The sequence below is a fragment of the Saimiri boliviensis genome, chromosome 4, assembly GCF_048565385.1.
Source record: "Saimiri boliviensis isolate mSaiBol1 chromosome 4, mSaiBol1.pri, whole genome shotgun sequence".
NCBI classification, from domain to species: domain Eukaryota; kingdom Metazoa; phylum Chordata; class Mammalia; order Primates; family Cebidae; genus Saimiri; species Saimiri boliviensis.
In genome coordinates this window covers 62,591,332-62,607,806 of record NC_133452.1, presented here as the reverse complement: position 1 = coordinate 62,607,806, position 16,475 = coordinate 62,591,332, and the positions used below count along the sequence as shown (strand labels likewise).

The window sequence follows — 16,475 nt, the reverse complement described above, 5'->3', positions numbered from 1 at the left end:
CACTCCAGCCTGGGTAACAAGAGCGAAACGCCGTCTCAAAAAAAAAAAAAAAAAAAAAAAAAGCACGATTTGTGAAGCACAATAAAGTGAAGTGCAATAAAATAAGGGATGCCTCATATACACCATGGAATACTATGCAGCCATGAAAACGATGAGTTGGTGTCCTTTGTAGGGACATGGATGAACCTGGAAACCATCATTCTCAGCAAACTGACACAAGAACAGAAAATCAAACACCACGTGTTCTCACTCATAGGTGGGTGTCGAGCAATGAGAACACATGGACATAGGGAGGGGAGCATCACACACTGGGGTCTGTTGGGGGAAACTAGGGGAGGGACAGCAGGGCGTGGGGAGTTGGGGAGGGATAACATGGGAGAAATGCCAGATATAAGTGATGGGGAGGAAGGCAGCAAACCACACTGCCATGTGTGTACCTATGCAACAGTCTTGCGTGTTCTTCACATGTACCCCAAAACCTAAAATGCAATAAAATATATATTTAAAAAAAAAAAAGAAAAGAAAAAGAAAGAAGGCAGAAGAATTAAAAAAAAAAAAAAAAAAAAAAAAGGATGCCTGTGTTTTCCTTAGTGAGATGTCTTTTTAGGTCTTTTGCCCATTTTGGATTCCAGTCCTTTATCACATCTATGTTATGCGAATATTTTATCCCATTCCATGGCCTATATGTTAAATAAAATTGTAGGAGGCTATTGTTTTTTTTTTTTCCCCCTTTTTCATGTCAGAAAGGTTTAGAGGGAGACACATGGCACACACAAGCATGAACACCCAATCATCACACGTATGAACTACGAAAGGAGAAGGCCACTTTCTGGACTAAGCTCCTGTGCTAGGCCCCAACAGACCAGACTAAAAATCAAAATGGAGTCACTCATGCAGAGTTCCAAGTCACTAAACTAAGTCATTATCTGACCTTCAAGAAATCAGGAGAGAGAGAGAACAGTCATCTTCCGAAACAGGCCAGTTTCAATCTTTAATTGGCCTGATAATGATAAATTCCCTCTGCTTTAATCTTTAGACAGAAAGGGTAGCCAGAAGTAACCTCATGCTAACTAATCCATTATCTTTCTACTGTTGTTTTGTTTCCTTGTCTCTGCCATACAAGGAAAGTAACTTTGAAATGACCAATCTGCTTTCTTCAACGTTTTCTGTCTGTAAAGCCAACCCCCACTGCTCAGCTCATTGGAACACTTACATTCTGTTTTACAGGATGAAGTGTTGCCTGATTCTAGAATCACAATGTAAACCAAAAAGTATCTGAGAGAAGTCTCAATTAATTTAGGAGTTTATTTTGCCAAGGTTAAGGACACGCCTATGACACACCTCGTGAGGTCCTGATGACGTGTGCCCAAGGTGGTCAGCCTGCAGCTTGGTTTTATACATTTTCAGGAGACATAAGACATCAATCAGATCATGTAAGACGTATGCTGGTTCCGTCCAGAAAAGTGTGACAATTGGAAGCGGGGAGGGGGGGAGGGTCCCAGGCCATATGCAGATTCAAAGATTTTCTGATTGACAGTTGGTTCAGTTACTACCTAAAGATCTGGAATTTAGGCAGAGCAGTGGCTCATACCTGTAATCCTAGCGCTTTGGGATGCCAAGGGAGGAGGATCACCTGAGGTCAGGAGTTTGAGACCAGCCTGGCCAACATGGTGAAACCCCGTCTCTACTAAAAATAGAAAAATTAGCCAGGTGTGTTGGTGGGTGCCTATAACCCCAGCTACTCCAGAGGCTGAGGCAGGAGAATCGCTTGAACAGAGGAGGTGGAGGTTGCAGTGAGCTGAGATTCTGCCATTGCACTCCAGCCTGGGCAACAAGAGCAAAACTCAGTCTCAAAAAAAAAAAAAAAAAAAAAAGACCTGGAATTTTAAAAAAAGAATTATCTGGGTTTTGATAAGGGGTTGTGGAAACCAAGGTTTAATGCCGTCGAAGCCTCCAGGTAGCAGGCTTCAGAGAGAATAGATGGTAAATATTTCTTATCGGACTCAAAGAGCTTGTTCTATCAGGGTTTTTTTGTTTGTTTGTTTTGAGACGGAGTTTCTCTCTTCATGCCCAGGCTATAGCGCATCGGAGCGATCTCGGCTTACTGCAACCTCCACCTCCTGGGTTCAAGCCATTCTCCTGCCTCAGCCTCCCAGGTAGCTGGGATTACAGACATGTACCACCCTACCTGGCTAATTTTTGTATTTTTAGTAGAGACGGGGTTTCTCCACATTGGTAAGGCTGTTCTCAAACTCCCAACCTTATGTGATCCACCCAGCTTGGCCTCCCAAAATGCTGGGATTACAGGCGAGAGCCACCACGCCTGCCCCTCTATCAGTCTTAAGATATGTGTGGATGTTAATGGTAATGAGGCATATCCAACTGCCCCTTCCCATCATGGCCTGAACTAGTTTTACAGGTTAACTTTGGAATGAGTTTTACAGGTTAACTTTGGCTGAGAGGAGGGGCCTGTTCAAATGGTTGGGGGCTTAGAATTTTATTTTTGGAAAAAAGCAAAAGAATTTTATTTTTGGTTTACAGCAATAAAGCCAACTGAGATCATTAAACTACACTTGTTATAATTTTGTGGTTTGATAGATAAAAGATCTGTCTATCCTTCTGAATTAAATGCCTTCTCTATCCTTTTTCCTCCCTGTTTTCTTGGAAAGGCCTTCTCTATTTCTGAAAACTGGAGAGAAGGAAGCTTCTGTATCAAAACTCTCAAGGGTCCTAGGAAGGAAGTCAAGCAGATCAGAGTCCTGAAACAACCTGACCATTCCAGTTCTAAAGAGAATCGATTACTACAGCTATGGCACTAGGCCCAGGAAATAGACGTGTTCCAGCCTCCGCAAAGCCTGGAATGAAACACATGGCGGCCTCTGCCCTCTGAAGGTTCCCTGAAAATCACTGACGAAAAGCAGATTATTCAGAGAAAAGGCACACAAATTTATTTATCATGGTTTTGTGTAACATGGAAGCCTTTGGAATGAAAACCCAAAGATACAGGGGAAACTGTTCATTTTTATGTTTAGGTTCAACAAAGTATAAATAGCTGCGTAGAAATACGATCGGGCAAAAAGGATATAAGCTGATGGTAATAGGCTCAGTAGGGAAACTCAGCAAAACCTCTCATTTCAGGTTCTTCTTGGCCTCTGTGCAGGATTCCTGCCTTCCAGGTATGGGCAGGACCCTCTCTGGAATAGTTCTTATAACCTACGGTCAAACAAGGTGAGTCAGATCCTATCTTTCCTTCCTTCTTCCTTCCTTCCCTTTCTTTTTTTCTCTTTTTTTTTTTTTTTTTTTTTTTTTTTTGAGACAGAATCTTGCTGTGTTGCCCCAGCTGGAGTGCAATGGCACAAGCACATAGCTCACTGCAGCCTCAAATGTCTGGACTCAAACAATCCTCCTGCCTCAGTCTCCTGTTAATGTTTTGTTTTTTTTTTAGAGCAGAATATCACTATGTTACCCAGGCTGGACTCAAACTCCTGACTTCGAGTGATCCTCCCACCTTGGCCTCCCAAAGTGCTGGGATTACGAGTGTGAGCCACTGCACCTGGCCAAGATCATTTCTTCGTGGCCAGATTTTATACAAAAAGGTAGGGGTGGCTGGGGGGGATTCGAGTAGTATTTTTTGATCTTATGGCTGGTTTGTGGGGAGAAGGGAGTTCTGGTTTCTATGGACCCCCATCTTGGGGAAGAGGAATTCTACTTTCCATGGCTGGCCTTAAGGGAAAATGAAGGGAAGGTCAGGAAAAGGTCAGAGAAAAACATTTGTTTCTTAGGCCTTGGTTTTAAGATATCATTTTCTGAGTCCCAACAAGCACCATGTAAGAATATGGAAACTGTAAGCAGATTTTGAACTCTCAGAGAGAGAGAGTTCCAAGCACACGGGTGGGCGCAGTACTGCTCAGCTGCCCTTTTTCTTCATTCACAGGGCCTGAGAAACCTGTGGCTGAGAAACTGCTGGACAAGCTGGTCCTCATCAGCCCATAATCACTGTATGCAAACAGGATTAATAAATCAAATCTAAGAGAATTAAGAAGGGATATGGCTACATCTTATAATTCAGTTCATTATTTTCCAAATTGACTCGTCTCTGGACTATATAAAAGAAATTGGTGGTGTTATCTGACACATCCCAGACTACCAGAAGAGGCAACGTTGCAGCATTAACCACAGTCACGTGTGCACATAGGCGGGGAAGACTCAGAAAGACCAAGAAAGTACTCAAGGTAATGGAGACCCAAGATGTGGTGATTTCAAAAGAGAAGCCTGAAACCTTGTTCTAAACTGTGTGGTCTCACATTTGCCCTGGTTACCCTGTGGAAACAGGACGGACTCGTTCGGTAGGTTTTACCCATTTGTTGGTTCACTGTTGCCAAATATAGGTCTCAGGAATTGTGTTTTGTTGCTGGCTTACAGGCACAGTAAAATAGAAGGGAATTAACCCTATTACATTGTAAGGAGGGGCCCCTATAAAATCAGCAACAATGGATCTCGTTGGTGGGGCAAAGGCATGAGGACTCAGCTAAACGGCAAATTACTGCCTCCTATCCCCCACCCACATCATTCAAAATAAAAATAAAACCATAAATAAAATGTAGAAGGGTTCAAAAAATTCTGATGCTTCTCATGACAACTACATCCACACTTCTGTATTTGTATATAAAATAATGTATCCCTTCCAAAATCTCTTTCTCTCGCTCTCTCTCTCTGCCTCAGCTGTTGGTGATCTCAACATGGGCTTGTGGCTGACTTCAATGATCCCAGATAGAAGGGATCAGCTTCTGGGGTCCATTCCATAATTACCCAAAATTCTAGAATGACCCACTGCAGTCAGGTTTTGTTTTGTTTTTTTCGAGATGGAGTTTTGCTCTTGTTACCCAGGCTGGAGTGCAATGGTGCGATCTTGGCTCACCGCAACCTCCGCCTCCCGGGTTCAAGCGATTCTTCTGCCTCAGCCTCCTGAGTAACTGGGATTACAGGCATGCACTACCACGCCCGGTTAATTTTGTATTTTTAGTAGAGACGGGGTTTCCTCATGTTTGTCAGGCTGGGTTCGAACTCCTGACTTCAGGTGATCCACCCACCTCAGCCTCCCAAAGTGTTGGGATTACCGGCATAAGCCACCGTGCCTGGCCGCAGTCAGGTTATTAAACAGTGCTGAAGAAAACCCCTTACTGACAGACGCTAATAATTCTTAACTATTTTTATTATCTACCCCCACAATTTCTGTCATAAGCTAAATCAATGTACTTTGGTGGCCTGATGTTTAGTATGATGGTTGCTAAGGGAGGAAGGGTATCTGAAACCCCTGCATAGTTTTCCTTCCCTGTCACTAGCTACTACTTTCAGGCAGCTGACAAATCTGTAAAACCGGAACATTTGTTTATATGAACAATCAATACTACTGAATTGCCACACGTTCTGGCTTCTTTGCCGCTTACCCAACAAAATGGAAACTGCCTAAAGATAAATTTTTAGACACTTTCAGGATTAGGAAATACTAATTTTCTTTTTTTTCCTTTTTTTTTTTTTTTTTTTTTTTGAGACAGATTCTCACTCTGTTGCCCAGCCTGGAGGGAGTGCAGTGGCACAATCTCAGCCCACGGCAACCTCTGCTTCCCGGGTTCTAGCGATTCTCCTGCCTCAGCCTACTGAATAGCTGGGATTATAGGAACCCGCCACCATGCCCGGCTAATTTTTGTATTTTCAGTAGAGACACGTCTTCACCATGTTGGTCAGGCTGGTCTCATACTCCTGACCTGGGGTGATCCACCCGCCTCAGCCTTCCAAAGTGCTAGGATTACAGATGAGAAATACTAATTTTCTAGCAGACCTTAAGATTTTTTTTTTTTCTGTGAAAATTTAACCTTTAAATTGCTTTTCAAGCTAATCTTGTAGCAGGAGCGGCCGCAAAGAAAGTGGCAGTTTTATTCAGCTAGAAGCTGTGGTGGCTCAAGTCTAACAACCAAGCTCCTGGAGAAAGAAAATCCTGGGCCACGGGGCACGACGGCTCACGCCTGTAATCCCAGCACTTTGGGAGGCCGAGGTGGGCAGATCACCTGAGGTCGAGTTCAAGATCAGCCTAACCAACATGGAGAAACCCCATCTCTACTGGAAATACAAAATTAGCCGGGCGTGGTGGCGCGTGCCTGTAATCCCAGCTACTCAAGAGGCTGAGGCAGGAGAATCACTTGAACGCGGAGGCGGAGGTTGCGGTGAGCCGAGATCATGCCATTGTACTCCAGCCTGGGCAACAAGAGCCAAACTCCATCTAAAAAAGAAAATCCTGGCCCTTTTAAAGGCTTATAATCTAAGTAGTGCGCACGTGAGACGCTCCTGATCAATAAGGCAGGCGTAGGAGACGTGACTAGGTAGGGGTCTGAGCAGTTGAGCAAAAACAACGCCTTCCGGGGAAGATTCCTCCATCCCATGTCCGTTATCTACAGATAGGACTGTGGCTAGGAGTAGGGAGTTTAATCTTTAACCTCTAAATCTGGTCGGTGGCGCTAACCGGTCCTTCCACTGCCCTCATCTGGCTGACCTTTAACTTTTACTTCCTCCTTTTCTCCAAGCACAGGCTTGGTGAAGGGGGTCTCCTTCCTCAGTCTGACTTTGCTTTGTTTTCTCCTTCCTTTTGTTATCCTGTTTACAATTCTCCCAGCATATACTGACAATTTTCTGTCAAGGGAGTCACGAGCCACCTAGCATGCCAGGCCTCTCAGCCGCCCAGCAAAGTACGTCTCTCTCTTACCTCTGAGAACACAAATGTAAAATGCAGCTCCTATTTGCACAAGAATGAGTTACTCAAAGAAAGGCGGGGTAGAGTCAGAAATAATTCTCTAGCATGACAGGCAGGTTGGTTCAAGTACGGCTCTGAGACTTCTGCGTAAGCGATCTGTTTCTGGCAATCAGCACAATTTATCTGATTAGACTGAGAATGCAGGGTAACTTCTACCATCACAAATGTCCAATTCCAGATCCCTCGCCTCCAGGAAAAACCCTTAAGATTGCTGTTCATAAGGTTATGGAATATTTTTATAAGTGTCCCACTAACATTGTTGAAGAAGGGAGTGATTCTACTCTAAGCTGTGGGTGACAATCAGGCTCAGCCTCTGATGACGAATCTCATTCTCATTTTTACCAATTTGCTCACTAAAATTCTGACTGTTGTGACAAAGTAATTATGTAGCGGAGGAGCTATTTATTACAGCTGACATTCTAATCAAGCAGCAGCAGGGGGCTCATCGACCGGTGTTATTGGATAAGGAATTACAAGTTGAAACAAAATTATAAATGTCCCACTACACTCACAGAGCTTGAATATACTAAAATTGATGACTAGGGCCTGGTGATACAATTAATTTGGAGATAATGCCCAACACAGAGTAGAACTTACATGGCTAAATGGGGCATGTCCGTGTGCTATGTCCAAAACAGAAAAACAGGCTATGGAGGGACTTAGAGCCTGAGGCACCAGACCCTTAACTCACATCTCTTAGTCAATATCCCCCAGATCGTCTGGAATGCACCTGAAGGATGCAAAAGTGTAAACCACACTTACGCTTAGAGGATAGAAGTGTTCTTTTTTATGCTGAGGAGGTGAAAAGTTGCTAAACAAATGCAAATTTCACACTAAATGCCTGGACTAGGTGGCAAAGGTGCACATTAGGGCATTCATTCAAAGGAAATAGTGCTTCTAGAGGACAGGTAACGTTTCAAGGTAACCACCGTCCTCAACCACAGCAATACTGTCAAAAACAGTGTACGTATAAAATGTCGACTCTTTTAATATGGATTTATGTTTTCACAAGGATTCATAGCTGTTGAAGTTTAGCTCTAAAATTATCTCAATGGCCTTTTTTTGCTGTCCCTTTTAAACCGCCACAAAGCAACTGAAACTCTGTATTTAGTTTTTAAAACGCACTCTAAAATGTCCGGGTTCTTTAACCCCACAGGAGAACACAGCGAAGCTAAGTCCTTCACAAACAGTAACAGAAATGATCTCATTACGCACCATTGTCCAAACACAGCAGCTCTTCAAACAGGCCGGGCAGGAAAGATCAAATGGAGGTGCTGGTTTCTATTTTCTCTCTACCTAAAGGTTTTTCTCCTAAGCTGAAACTGAAGCTTATGCTCTTTACAGAGCTCAGTTGTTTTAAAAGGGAAGAAAAACGCCTCAAATAAATTACTTTCAAAACTAAAAAGTAGGGTTTAAATAATGTTAACATCATTGGTCAGCACTTGAAATAGAAAATCAGCAATACAAAAAGACCCTTTAAATGTTCATACTATTCCCGCCCCCCTCCACCCCCAATCTTGGTTTCCTGGCGCCACCAGAACTCTCTTCACAGCCGTTTTCGGGGAAAACAAACCTGTGTGCCACTTAACCCTTAAGCAGCTAGTTAGTAATTTCTGTGCTTGATTCCATTCAATGAATACTTTGTTATGTCTACTAAGTGCTTGGGACAGATCAGTGGAAAAAAAAGAGAAAAAAGAATCACTGCCTTATGGAGCTTGAATTCCAGTGGGGGAAGGCAAAGAGTAAACATTATAAAAAGTAAACTACACAGTATGCTTGAATTGTTGGAGCTCAGAAAACAATACCCCAAAGTCAAACCGCCAGGGCAAAACTGTAACTGTAACTGAGACAGTGAAAGAGATCTGACCTAACCAACTCCATCTTGCTTGCTCCAACCTGTCCTCGTTCATTCCTGGCCATAAGCCAAACTCACTTTGAGAGGAAATTAGTTAATTTATTTTATTTTGTTTATTTATTTTGAGACAGAGTCTGACTCTGTTACCCAGGCTGGAGTACGGTGGTGTGATCTCGGCTCACTGCAACCTCTGCCTCCCAGGTAAGCAATTCTTCTGTCTCAGCTTCGTAAACATCTGGGATTACAGGCATGTGTCACCATGCCCGGCTAATTTTTGTATTTTTGGTACAGATGAGTTTTCACTATGTTAATCAGGCTGGTCTCAAACTCCTGACCTCAAGTGATGCCCCCACCTTGGTCCCCCAAAGTGCTAGGATTACAGGCGTGAGCCACCTCCCCCAGCTGGAAATTTGTTTATAATTTAAAACAAAGATGAGGCCGGGCACGGTGGCTCAAGCCTGTAATCCCAGCACTTTGGGAGGCCGAGGCGGGTGGATCACGAGGTCAAGAGATCGAGACCATCCTGGTCAACATGGTGAAACCCCGTCTCTACTAAAAATGCAAAAAAATTAGCTGGGCATGGTGGCACGTGCCTGTAATCCCAGCTACTCAGGAGGCTGAGGCAGGAGAATCGCCTGAACCCAGGAGGCGGAGGTTGCGGTGAGCCGAGATCGCGCCATTGCACTGGAGCCTGGGTAACAAGAGCGAAACTCCGTCTCAAAAAAAAAAAAAAAAAAAAACAAAGATGATAACAACCCCTTCCCAAAACAAACCCCCTTCTTGCCTAGGGACTGGCCTGCCTTGGTAGATATAACAAATTAGGCAAAAGATGAGAAATTGTGGTTTAGGAGTCATGCAGCAGGAGGCTACCAGATTCTAACCCTCCCCCCCGTTGTTCCTGGGGATACAATCACTATTGTAAAACCAAAGATGAGTAAATATTTTGCAGACCCTGAACATGACGGATCAGCAGGCATCACTCAGGTCGATAAACTGGTTCATCTGGTCTTGCGGCCCCCACCCAGGAACTAACTCAGCACAAGAAGACAGCTTCCACTCCCTGTGATTTCACCTCTGACCCAACCAATCAGCACTCCTGACTCACTGGCCTCCCACCCACCAAATTATCCTTAAAAACTCTGATCCCAGGATGCTCAAGGAAACTGATTTGAATAATAACAAAACTCCCGTCTCCTGCACAGTTGGCTCTGTGTGAATTACTCTTTCGCTATGGCAATTCCTGTGCCTTGATAAATCAGCTCTGTCTAGGTAGTGGGCAAGGTGAACCCACTGGACAGTTATAAAAGTATGTTGCTTTGGAGGGCTGAGTACTTTGAACCAAAGAAAACTGCAAGGCCTCCAAAGCAAGGCTTATCTGACCTTCTCCTGTCCTCCCGTCTCCTGCCTGTCTTTATCCTCTCAAAGCAAGTTATCGAATCCGGATTATTTCTCTTCCCCAAGGTGGGGTCAAAGAAACTTTCTCCCCAAAAGCAAGTCACAAAACCTAGAAATGTCACTCTCTTCTCTTCTCCCTGAAAGCCCTCACTCCAGAGGGTTCCTGCTCCATTCCCAAGGGGAAGGAATGCTTCACAGAGAGGTCAGGAAGAACCCAAACAGACAGGCCTTACCGCCGTGCCCTCAGTTTATAACCATTAGGTCACACTCCTTTGGGCAATTACATTTCCAGGAGGGTGTCTATTCTTCATCAAACCTAAGCAGAAAAACAGATAGTTCTCCCTGGGTCCTTGGGTTTTCATTTCTGAAGGTTCCCGTGTCATGCAAAACTTTGATTTTGATAAAATAAACATGTTATATTTGTTAATCTGCCTTTTGTTACAGGAGTGTCAGCTGTGACCCTTATAATGGGTTGGGAAAGACATCACCCATTTCCACCTCTCCAAATGTGTTAGAGTGGACAAGTATTAAATAGAGTAGGCAGCACTGGAGGAGCTGAGGGGGTTAGCAGAGTGAACATCCCACCCAAGAGCTTTCCAGACTGAGGGAGAGCTAGCGTGGATGCCAGGAGGCAGGAGCATAGCTGGAATCGTCAAAGAATGGCAAATGAGTAGTGTGGCGGCAGCAGAGTGAGCAGGGCAGTGGTCAGAGAGAAGCTCAGAATTGTTAAGGAGGAGCCTTCAAGGACCCTGATTCCTCCTTCCTAAAGACATGTTGCCAAGATGATTGTATCTTGAATGGTGACACATCCCACTGAAGAGCCTTGGGCCCAGGGTACTTACCCCATGTCTTCAAATCATGGAAGAGAATACACTGTTTACACTGTTTACTTTTTCTAACTTGCAGAAGGCACCCTGCAAATCTCCATTTATTGCCACTTTCCATCCTTAACGTTTAACTTGGAAAGGCTTCCCAGCAATAGTTCTTGCTTTTTATTTGCCAAAAAAAAAAAAAAAGATCTTCGTTCATTTGGAACTTCCTGCCTTCAGATGAATGTTGTAAACGTTACCTTTCTGTTGGCTACAAAATTGTTGGCTCTTAAAAATGGCGTTTGCTTTTAGTTCAGACACAAAACTTTGTTCTCCAGCCTTTCATCACAGTTGTGAACCTTACCAACTAAGACACTGAAGGGGATCAGAACATGCCATCCCAAAACACACCACTTTGTCATATTGATTATTTTGAACTGAAGGCAATCGAGAAACAAGTACGCTTTGCCCTTCCTCTTTCTGCCTAAAACCAGAACATAAATTTCCTGTGAGAAAAGAAACTTCCCAGTACTAGGAAGAAGAGAACACTCTTATCACCAGAGATGAAAAGTTGGTGCCAAAGTGATTCTGCGCAAACAAAGCTTATCTTCCATTAGTTTCCCCCAGACATTTCCCTGTCACATTCACAAATTTACTGCCCCAGAAGCTCAAACCTCTTTCGTTTCTAGTGACTTCCATGCAACGTTTCACCTTTCGCCAAGATAGTACATAAACCCTGGAGTCTAACTGCTTCTTTGGCGTTTTCACTTCTTTTCTATGAGGTCCCCTGTGCTTTGTAAAAATACTAACATCAAATAAGATCTGCATGCTTTTTCTCCTGTTCATCTGTCTTTTGTCATTTTAATTCCCAGGCTCAAGGTACCTAACTTAAGCAGGTGAAGGAAAAGTTTTTCTTTCCCTACAATATTTTATCTCATTCCAATTCTTAGTCCCTCAATCCTCCACTTTCCACCCTACAGGCCTCTTTTCTGTGCCTTCTAGAAAGAAAAATTATTTTTCCATTGTTCGGAGGAGGGCTATCCATCTTGTGGGTCATTTATACTTCTTGCATACTAACTTCTTTTCCCATTTTAGTCATTTCAAAGCATCATTACCAGAGAAACTTGGAGATAATATTTTATAAAATGCATTTACCTACATTTGATAAAGTATCATTATTTCACCAAATCCCATTTTGTTTTTCTCTTACTGTTGCACTTGAGAAACTACCTTTTCCAGCTTATCTTCCAGTTCTACTGAGGCCATGTGACTCAATACTGGCCAGTGAGGGATGGGTGGAAATGACATAAGCCACTCCCAGGTCTGAACATTAAAAAGATACCATGCAGGCCGGGCGCGGTGGCTCACACCTATAATCCCAGCACTTTGGGAGGCCGAGGCGGGTGGATCACAAGGTCACGAGATGGAGACCATCCTGGTCAACATGGTGAAACCCCGTCTTTACTAAAAATATAAAAACTAGCTGGGCGTGGTGGCGCGTGCCTGTAATCCCAGCTACTCGGAAGACTGAGGCAGGAGAATTGCCTGAACCCAGGAGGCAGAGGTTGCGGTGAACTGAGATCACGCCATTGCACTCCAGCCTGAGTAACAAGCGAAACTCCGTCTCAAAAAAAAAAAAAAAAAAAAAAAGATACCATGCAGTCCTCATCCTCTCTTTGCTTTCCTCAACAATCTTGGAGGTCTCGTGTTGAGGTTACATCACAAGAAGATGGAACATGGATCCCAGGGTCTCCAGAAAGAATCCCCATTGGCCCACGCATGAATCAACTTTGTTTGTACCACGCCATTGAAGCCACTGAATTTCAGAGTTATTTAGCTCTGTAACACAACCTGGAATATTCTTTTTTTTTTTTTTTATTGCATTTTAGGTTTTGGGGTACATGTGATGAACATTCAAGATTGTTGCATAGGTCCACACTTGGCAGTGTGGTTTGCTGCCTTCCGTCCCCTCACCTGTATCTGTCATTTCTCCCCATGCTATCTCTTCCCACCTCTCCACCCACCCGCCCCTCCCCCATTTCCCCCCAACGGACCCCAGTGTGTAGTGCTCCCCTCCCTGTGTCCATGTGTTCTCATTGTTCAACACCCACCTATGGGCGAGAATATACGGTGTTTGATTTTCTGCTCTTGTGTCAGTTTGCTGAGAATGATGGTTTCCAGGTTCATCCATGTCCCTACAAAAGACGTGAACTCATCGTTTTTGATGGCTGCGTAATGGAATATTCTAATACTATACTGTTACTTGATTCTTGATCTGCTCCTCCATGCCTCCCCAAAATATTTCACCAATGGAGAAACCAGAGTCAGTGAAGCTACTGACCTAGCTAAGCTAGCACACCCAGTAAGTGAGGCAGCCACTCTTTGGTTCTCTCTACGTCATAGCTACCCTGTTGCTAGTGCTCTTTTGTGTCAACTTTCTGTATAGAAGAGGAAAAGGAGCCCTCCTGAGTTCTCCAGCTGGGACCTTGTAGATTAGACTGACAAAAGACAGACTAGCCAGAGAAAAACAAAGTTTATTAACACGTGCATCATACATATACATGGGAGTAACCAGAGATGAGTACTTAGTGTTTAGAACTTGGACACATACAGCATTTTAACAAAAGAACAATACGTATGTAGAGAAGTGGTAAGGCAAAGAAAGGGACTTTGAGCTTCTAGGGTGGCAAATTGTTTGACACTAAATGTGTGGGAGAAACTAATGGAAGATGAGGGACGGTTAGTAAGGTGAGTTATACAGATTCTTCTGATCCCTTATCAACTTCTCTTGGCAGATAAGGGTCTACGCTTGTCTCTGGTAATTAGCCTTTGACCTTCCTAGGAGAAAAGAAAAGGAGAATATCTTTCCGAATTTATGTTCTGCGTTTAGGTGAATAGGTGGAAGGCAGAGAGGTTTTTTTTTTTTTTTTTTTTTTTGACTGTCCTAAATTGTTTATTAGGTATGAATTCTACAAACTTTACTTATATTAGCGGTAACGGTGAAGCTGGAGAGTATTGCGCCTTCTCCAAGCTGCCTGGCGAGAACCACCAATAGTGTGGTGGAACTTATGGCCCTTTCCAAGGCCACGGCTCTTTCAGCCTGCAGGATGTCAGCCCACGCATCTCCCTATGCTTGTGGACTGGTTTGGTGATCCATTGGGTGTCAGGATTTCTTCTGATAGCTTTATGGAATGGATCAATGAGAATAACCTCAAAAAATTTGTATGTGGAATCTTCGCCAACCCAGTAAGAATTCAGGGCTCTTAGAGCCCCACAGTGGCGTCCAGCTCGCTCCTCTGCAACAGACTGAAGGCTTCGAGCAAACTTCAGCTGGTTAACACCATGATGGACAGGCTTGCCGTAAGTTGCACCCTTAGGAACTGGGCGTTTTCGGCCACCACGGCGAACACGAATCCTATATATAACGTAACCTTGCTTGGCCTTGTAGCCCAGTTGGCGCGCTTTATCAGGCCGGGTGGGGCGAGGAGCCGTGTGGAGAGCAGAGAGCTGGCGGTACTGCCAGCGGCGGACCCTCAGAAGAAAGCACATGACATCAGACTGCTTCTTTTTCCATAGCTCCTGGATGTACTTGTATGCACCCATCTTGGCTTACCAACTCTTGCCAGACAGGAGGGAGACCTATTTCCGAGGACGCAGGGTCCCCGAGCCTGGATGGCTGAAGAGGAAGACGATGAAAAGCGGATGGAAGAGCAGATCCCCTGAGGTTTTTTTTATAGTTGTTTCTTCTTAATTGCCTTCAGCTAAAAATAATCCTCATGCTAAGGTGGCATATTCTGTTACCCTTCAGTAGTGATCTACAACCATCAGTGGACCATTCATCCCAAAGTGTCATACATTTCATCTCTTCAGAAAGGTCATTTATTCTTATCCATCACTACTCTGTTGAACATGCAATAAGAGACACGCTGTAGCTATGAGGTCATGATGAGAGATATCATAATGGGGCATAATATCAAACTCCTCTGATATTCAGCTTATAACACAGAACAGCTCACAAGTCTCATGCTTCCAACCATGATGGTTAAATAAACAAAAAGCCATGTATCACAGCAAGGACTCTAAAGAGAGACTAGAGCAAAAGTCATCATATGCTTTAAGGGGTGGAAGCAAATCATCAGAATTCAGCCCTTTCTAGTACCATGTGGGTTAGAACCTCAAAACCACCTCAACGTGTTGCAGCCACACTGCCATCTATAAATAATGATACCTCCCAAAAGACATGAGAAACATAATTCTCCATTGACACGTGTGTGTGCACATGTCCGGGTTTTAGAGATACCTTCCAGAACTTCTTATATCTATTCTTCCCTCTCTATATAGATGGCACTACCATCTACCCAGTAATGAAAACCAGAAACCTGAGCATCATTCCTGACTTAGCCATTTCTTTCACCCAATACCAGGTCCACTAATTCTTCCTCCAAAATAATCTTTATCTCAGACTTTTCCTCTCCATCTTCAATATCACCTTATCTCTTTCCTGAGTTAATGGACTATACTATTAACTGGTCACCTGACTTTCACTTGAAATCTCCTCTACTCCAATATTCTCAACAAAAGGGATCTAAAAACATAAGTCAGGCCAGGTACAGTGGCTCACGTCTGTAATCCCAGCACTTTGGGAGGCCAAGGTGGGTGGATCACGAAGTCAGAAGTTCGAGACCAGCCTGGCCAAGAAGGTGAAACCTCATCTCTACTAAAAGTAAAAAAAAAAATAGCTGGGCGTGGTGGCGCATGCCTGTAATCCCAGCTACTCGGGAGGCTGAGGGAGGAGAAATGCCCGAACCCAGGAGGTGTAGGTAGAAGTGAGCCAAGATTGTGCCACTGCACTCCAGCCTAGACGACTGAGTGAGACTCCATCTCAAAAAAACAACAAAAAAAAAAACATAAGTCAGATCATGTCATCTCTTCACTTAAAATTCTTTTTGGTTTTTGTTTGTTTGTTTTGTTTTGTTTTTGAGAAAGGGTCTCAATTCTATCACCCAGGCTAGAATGCAGTGGAGCAATCAGAGCTCACCACGGCTTCGACCTTCTGGGCTCAAACAATCCTTCTACCTCAGCCTCCTGAGTAGCTGGGACCACTGGCACATGCCACCAAGACCAGCTAATTTTTTTTCATAGATACATGGTCTCACTATGTTGCTCAGGCTTTATCCCGTTCTCACATTACTATAAAGAACTACCCGAGACTGGGTAATTTATAAGAAAAGAGATTTAATGGGCTCACAGTTCCACAGGCTGTACAGGAATCATGGCTAGGGAGGCCTCAGGAAACTTACAATCGCAGCAGAAGGAAAGAGGAAGCCGGCACATCCTACATGACTGGAGCAGGAGGAAGAGAGTGAAGCAGGCTGGGATGCGCTACACTTTTAAACAACCAGATAGCGTGAGAGCTTAGTCACGTGGCAACACTAGGGGGATGGTGCTAAACCATTAGAAACCACCCCCACGATCCAATCACCTCCCAGCAGGTCCCTCCCACAACACTGCGGATTACAATTCGACATGAGGACACAGAGCCAAACCGTATCAGACTTCCACTTAAAATTCATAAATGGTTCTTATTGCACCTGCAATGGAATCCGAACTC

At 44.0% G+C, this 16,475-nt stretch overlaps 1 protein-coding gene and 1 pseudogene across 1 annotated transcript; both read right to left on the bottom strand.

Moving 5' to 3' along the window:
- Positions 1–737: 737 nt before the first annotated feature.
- LOC120363516 (small nucleolar RNA U13) lies at positions 738–818 on the bottom strand (annotated as a pseudogene).
- A 12,960-nt stretch (positions 819–13,778) lies between these two features.
- LOC101034349 (large ribosomal subunit protein eL15-like) lies at positions 13,779–14,482 on the bottom strand. The gene has a single exon (XM_039467601.2). The coding sequence runs from the start codon at positions 14,465–14,467 to the stop codon at positions 13,931–13,933; it is 537 nt and encodes a 178-aa protein (XP_039323535.2). The 5' UTR covers positions 14,468–14,482; the 3' UTR covers positions 13,779–13,930.
- Positions 14,483–16,475: the final 1,993 nt, after the last annotated feature.

Excerpts from the sequence above, each read along its gene's own strand:
- LOC101034349 (XM_039467601.2), bottom strand. The coding sequence starts at position 14,467 with ATGGGTGCATACAAGTACATCCAGGAGCTATGGAAAAAGAAGCAGTCT.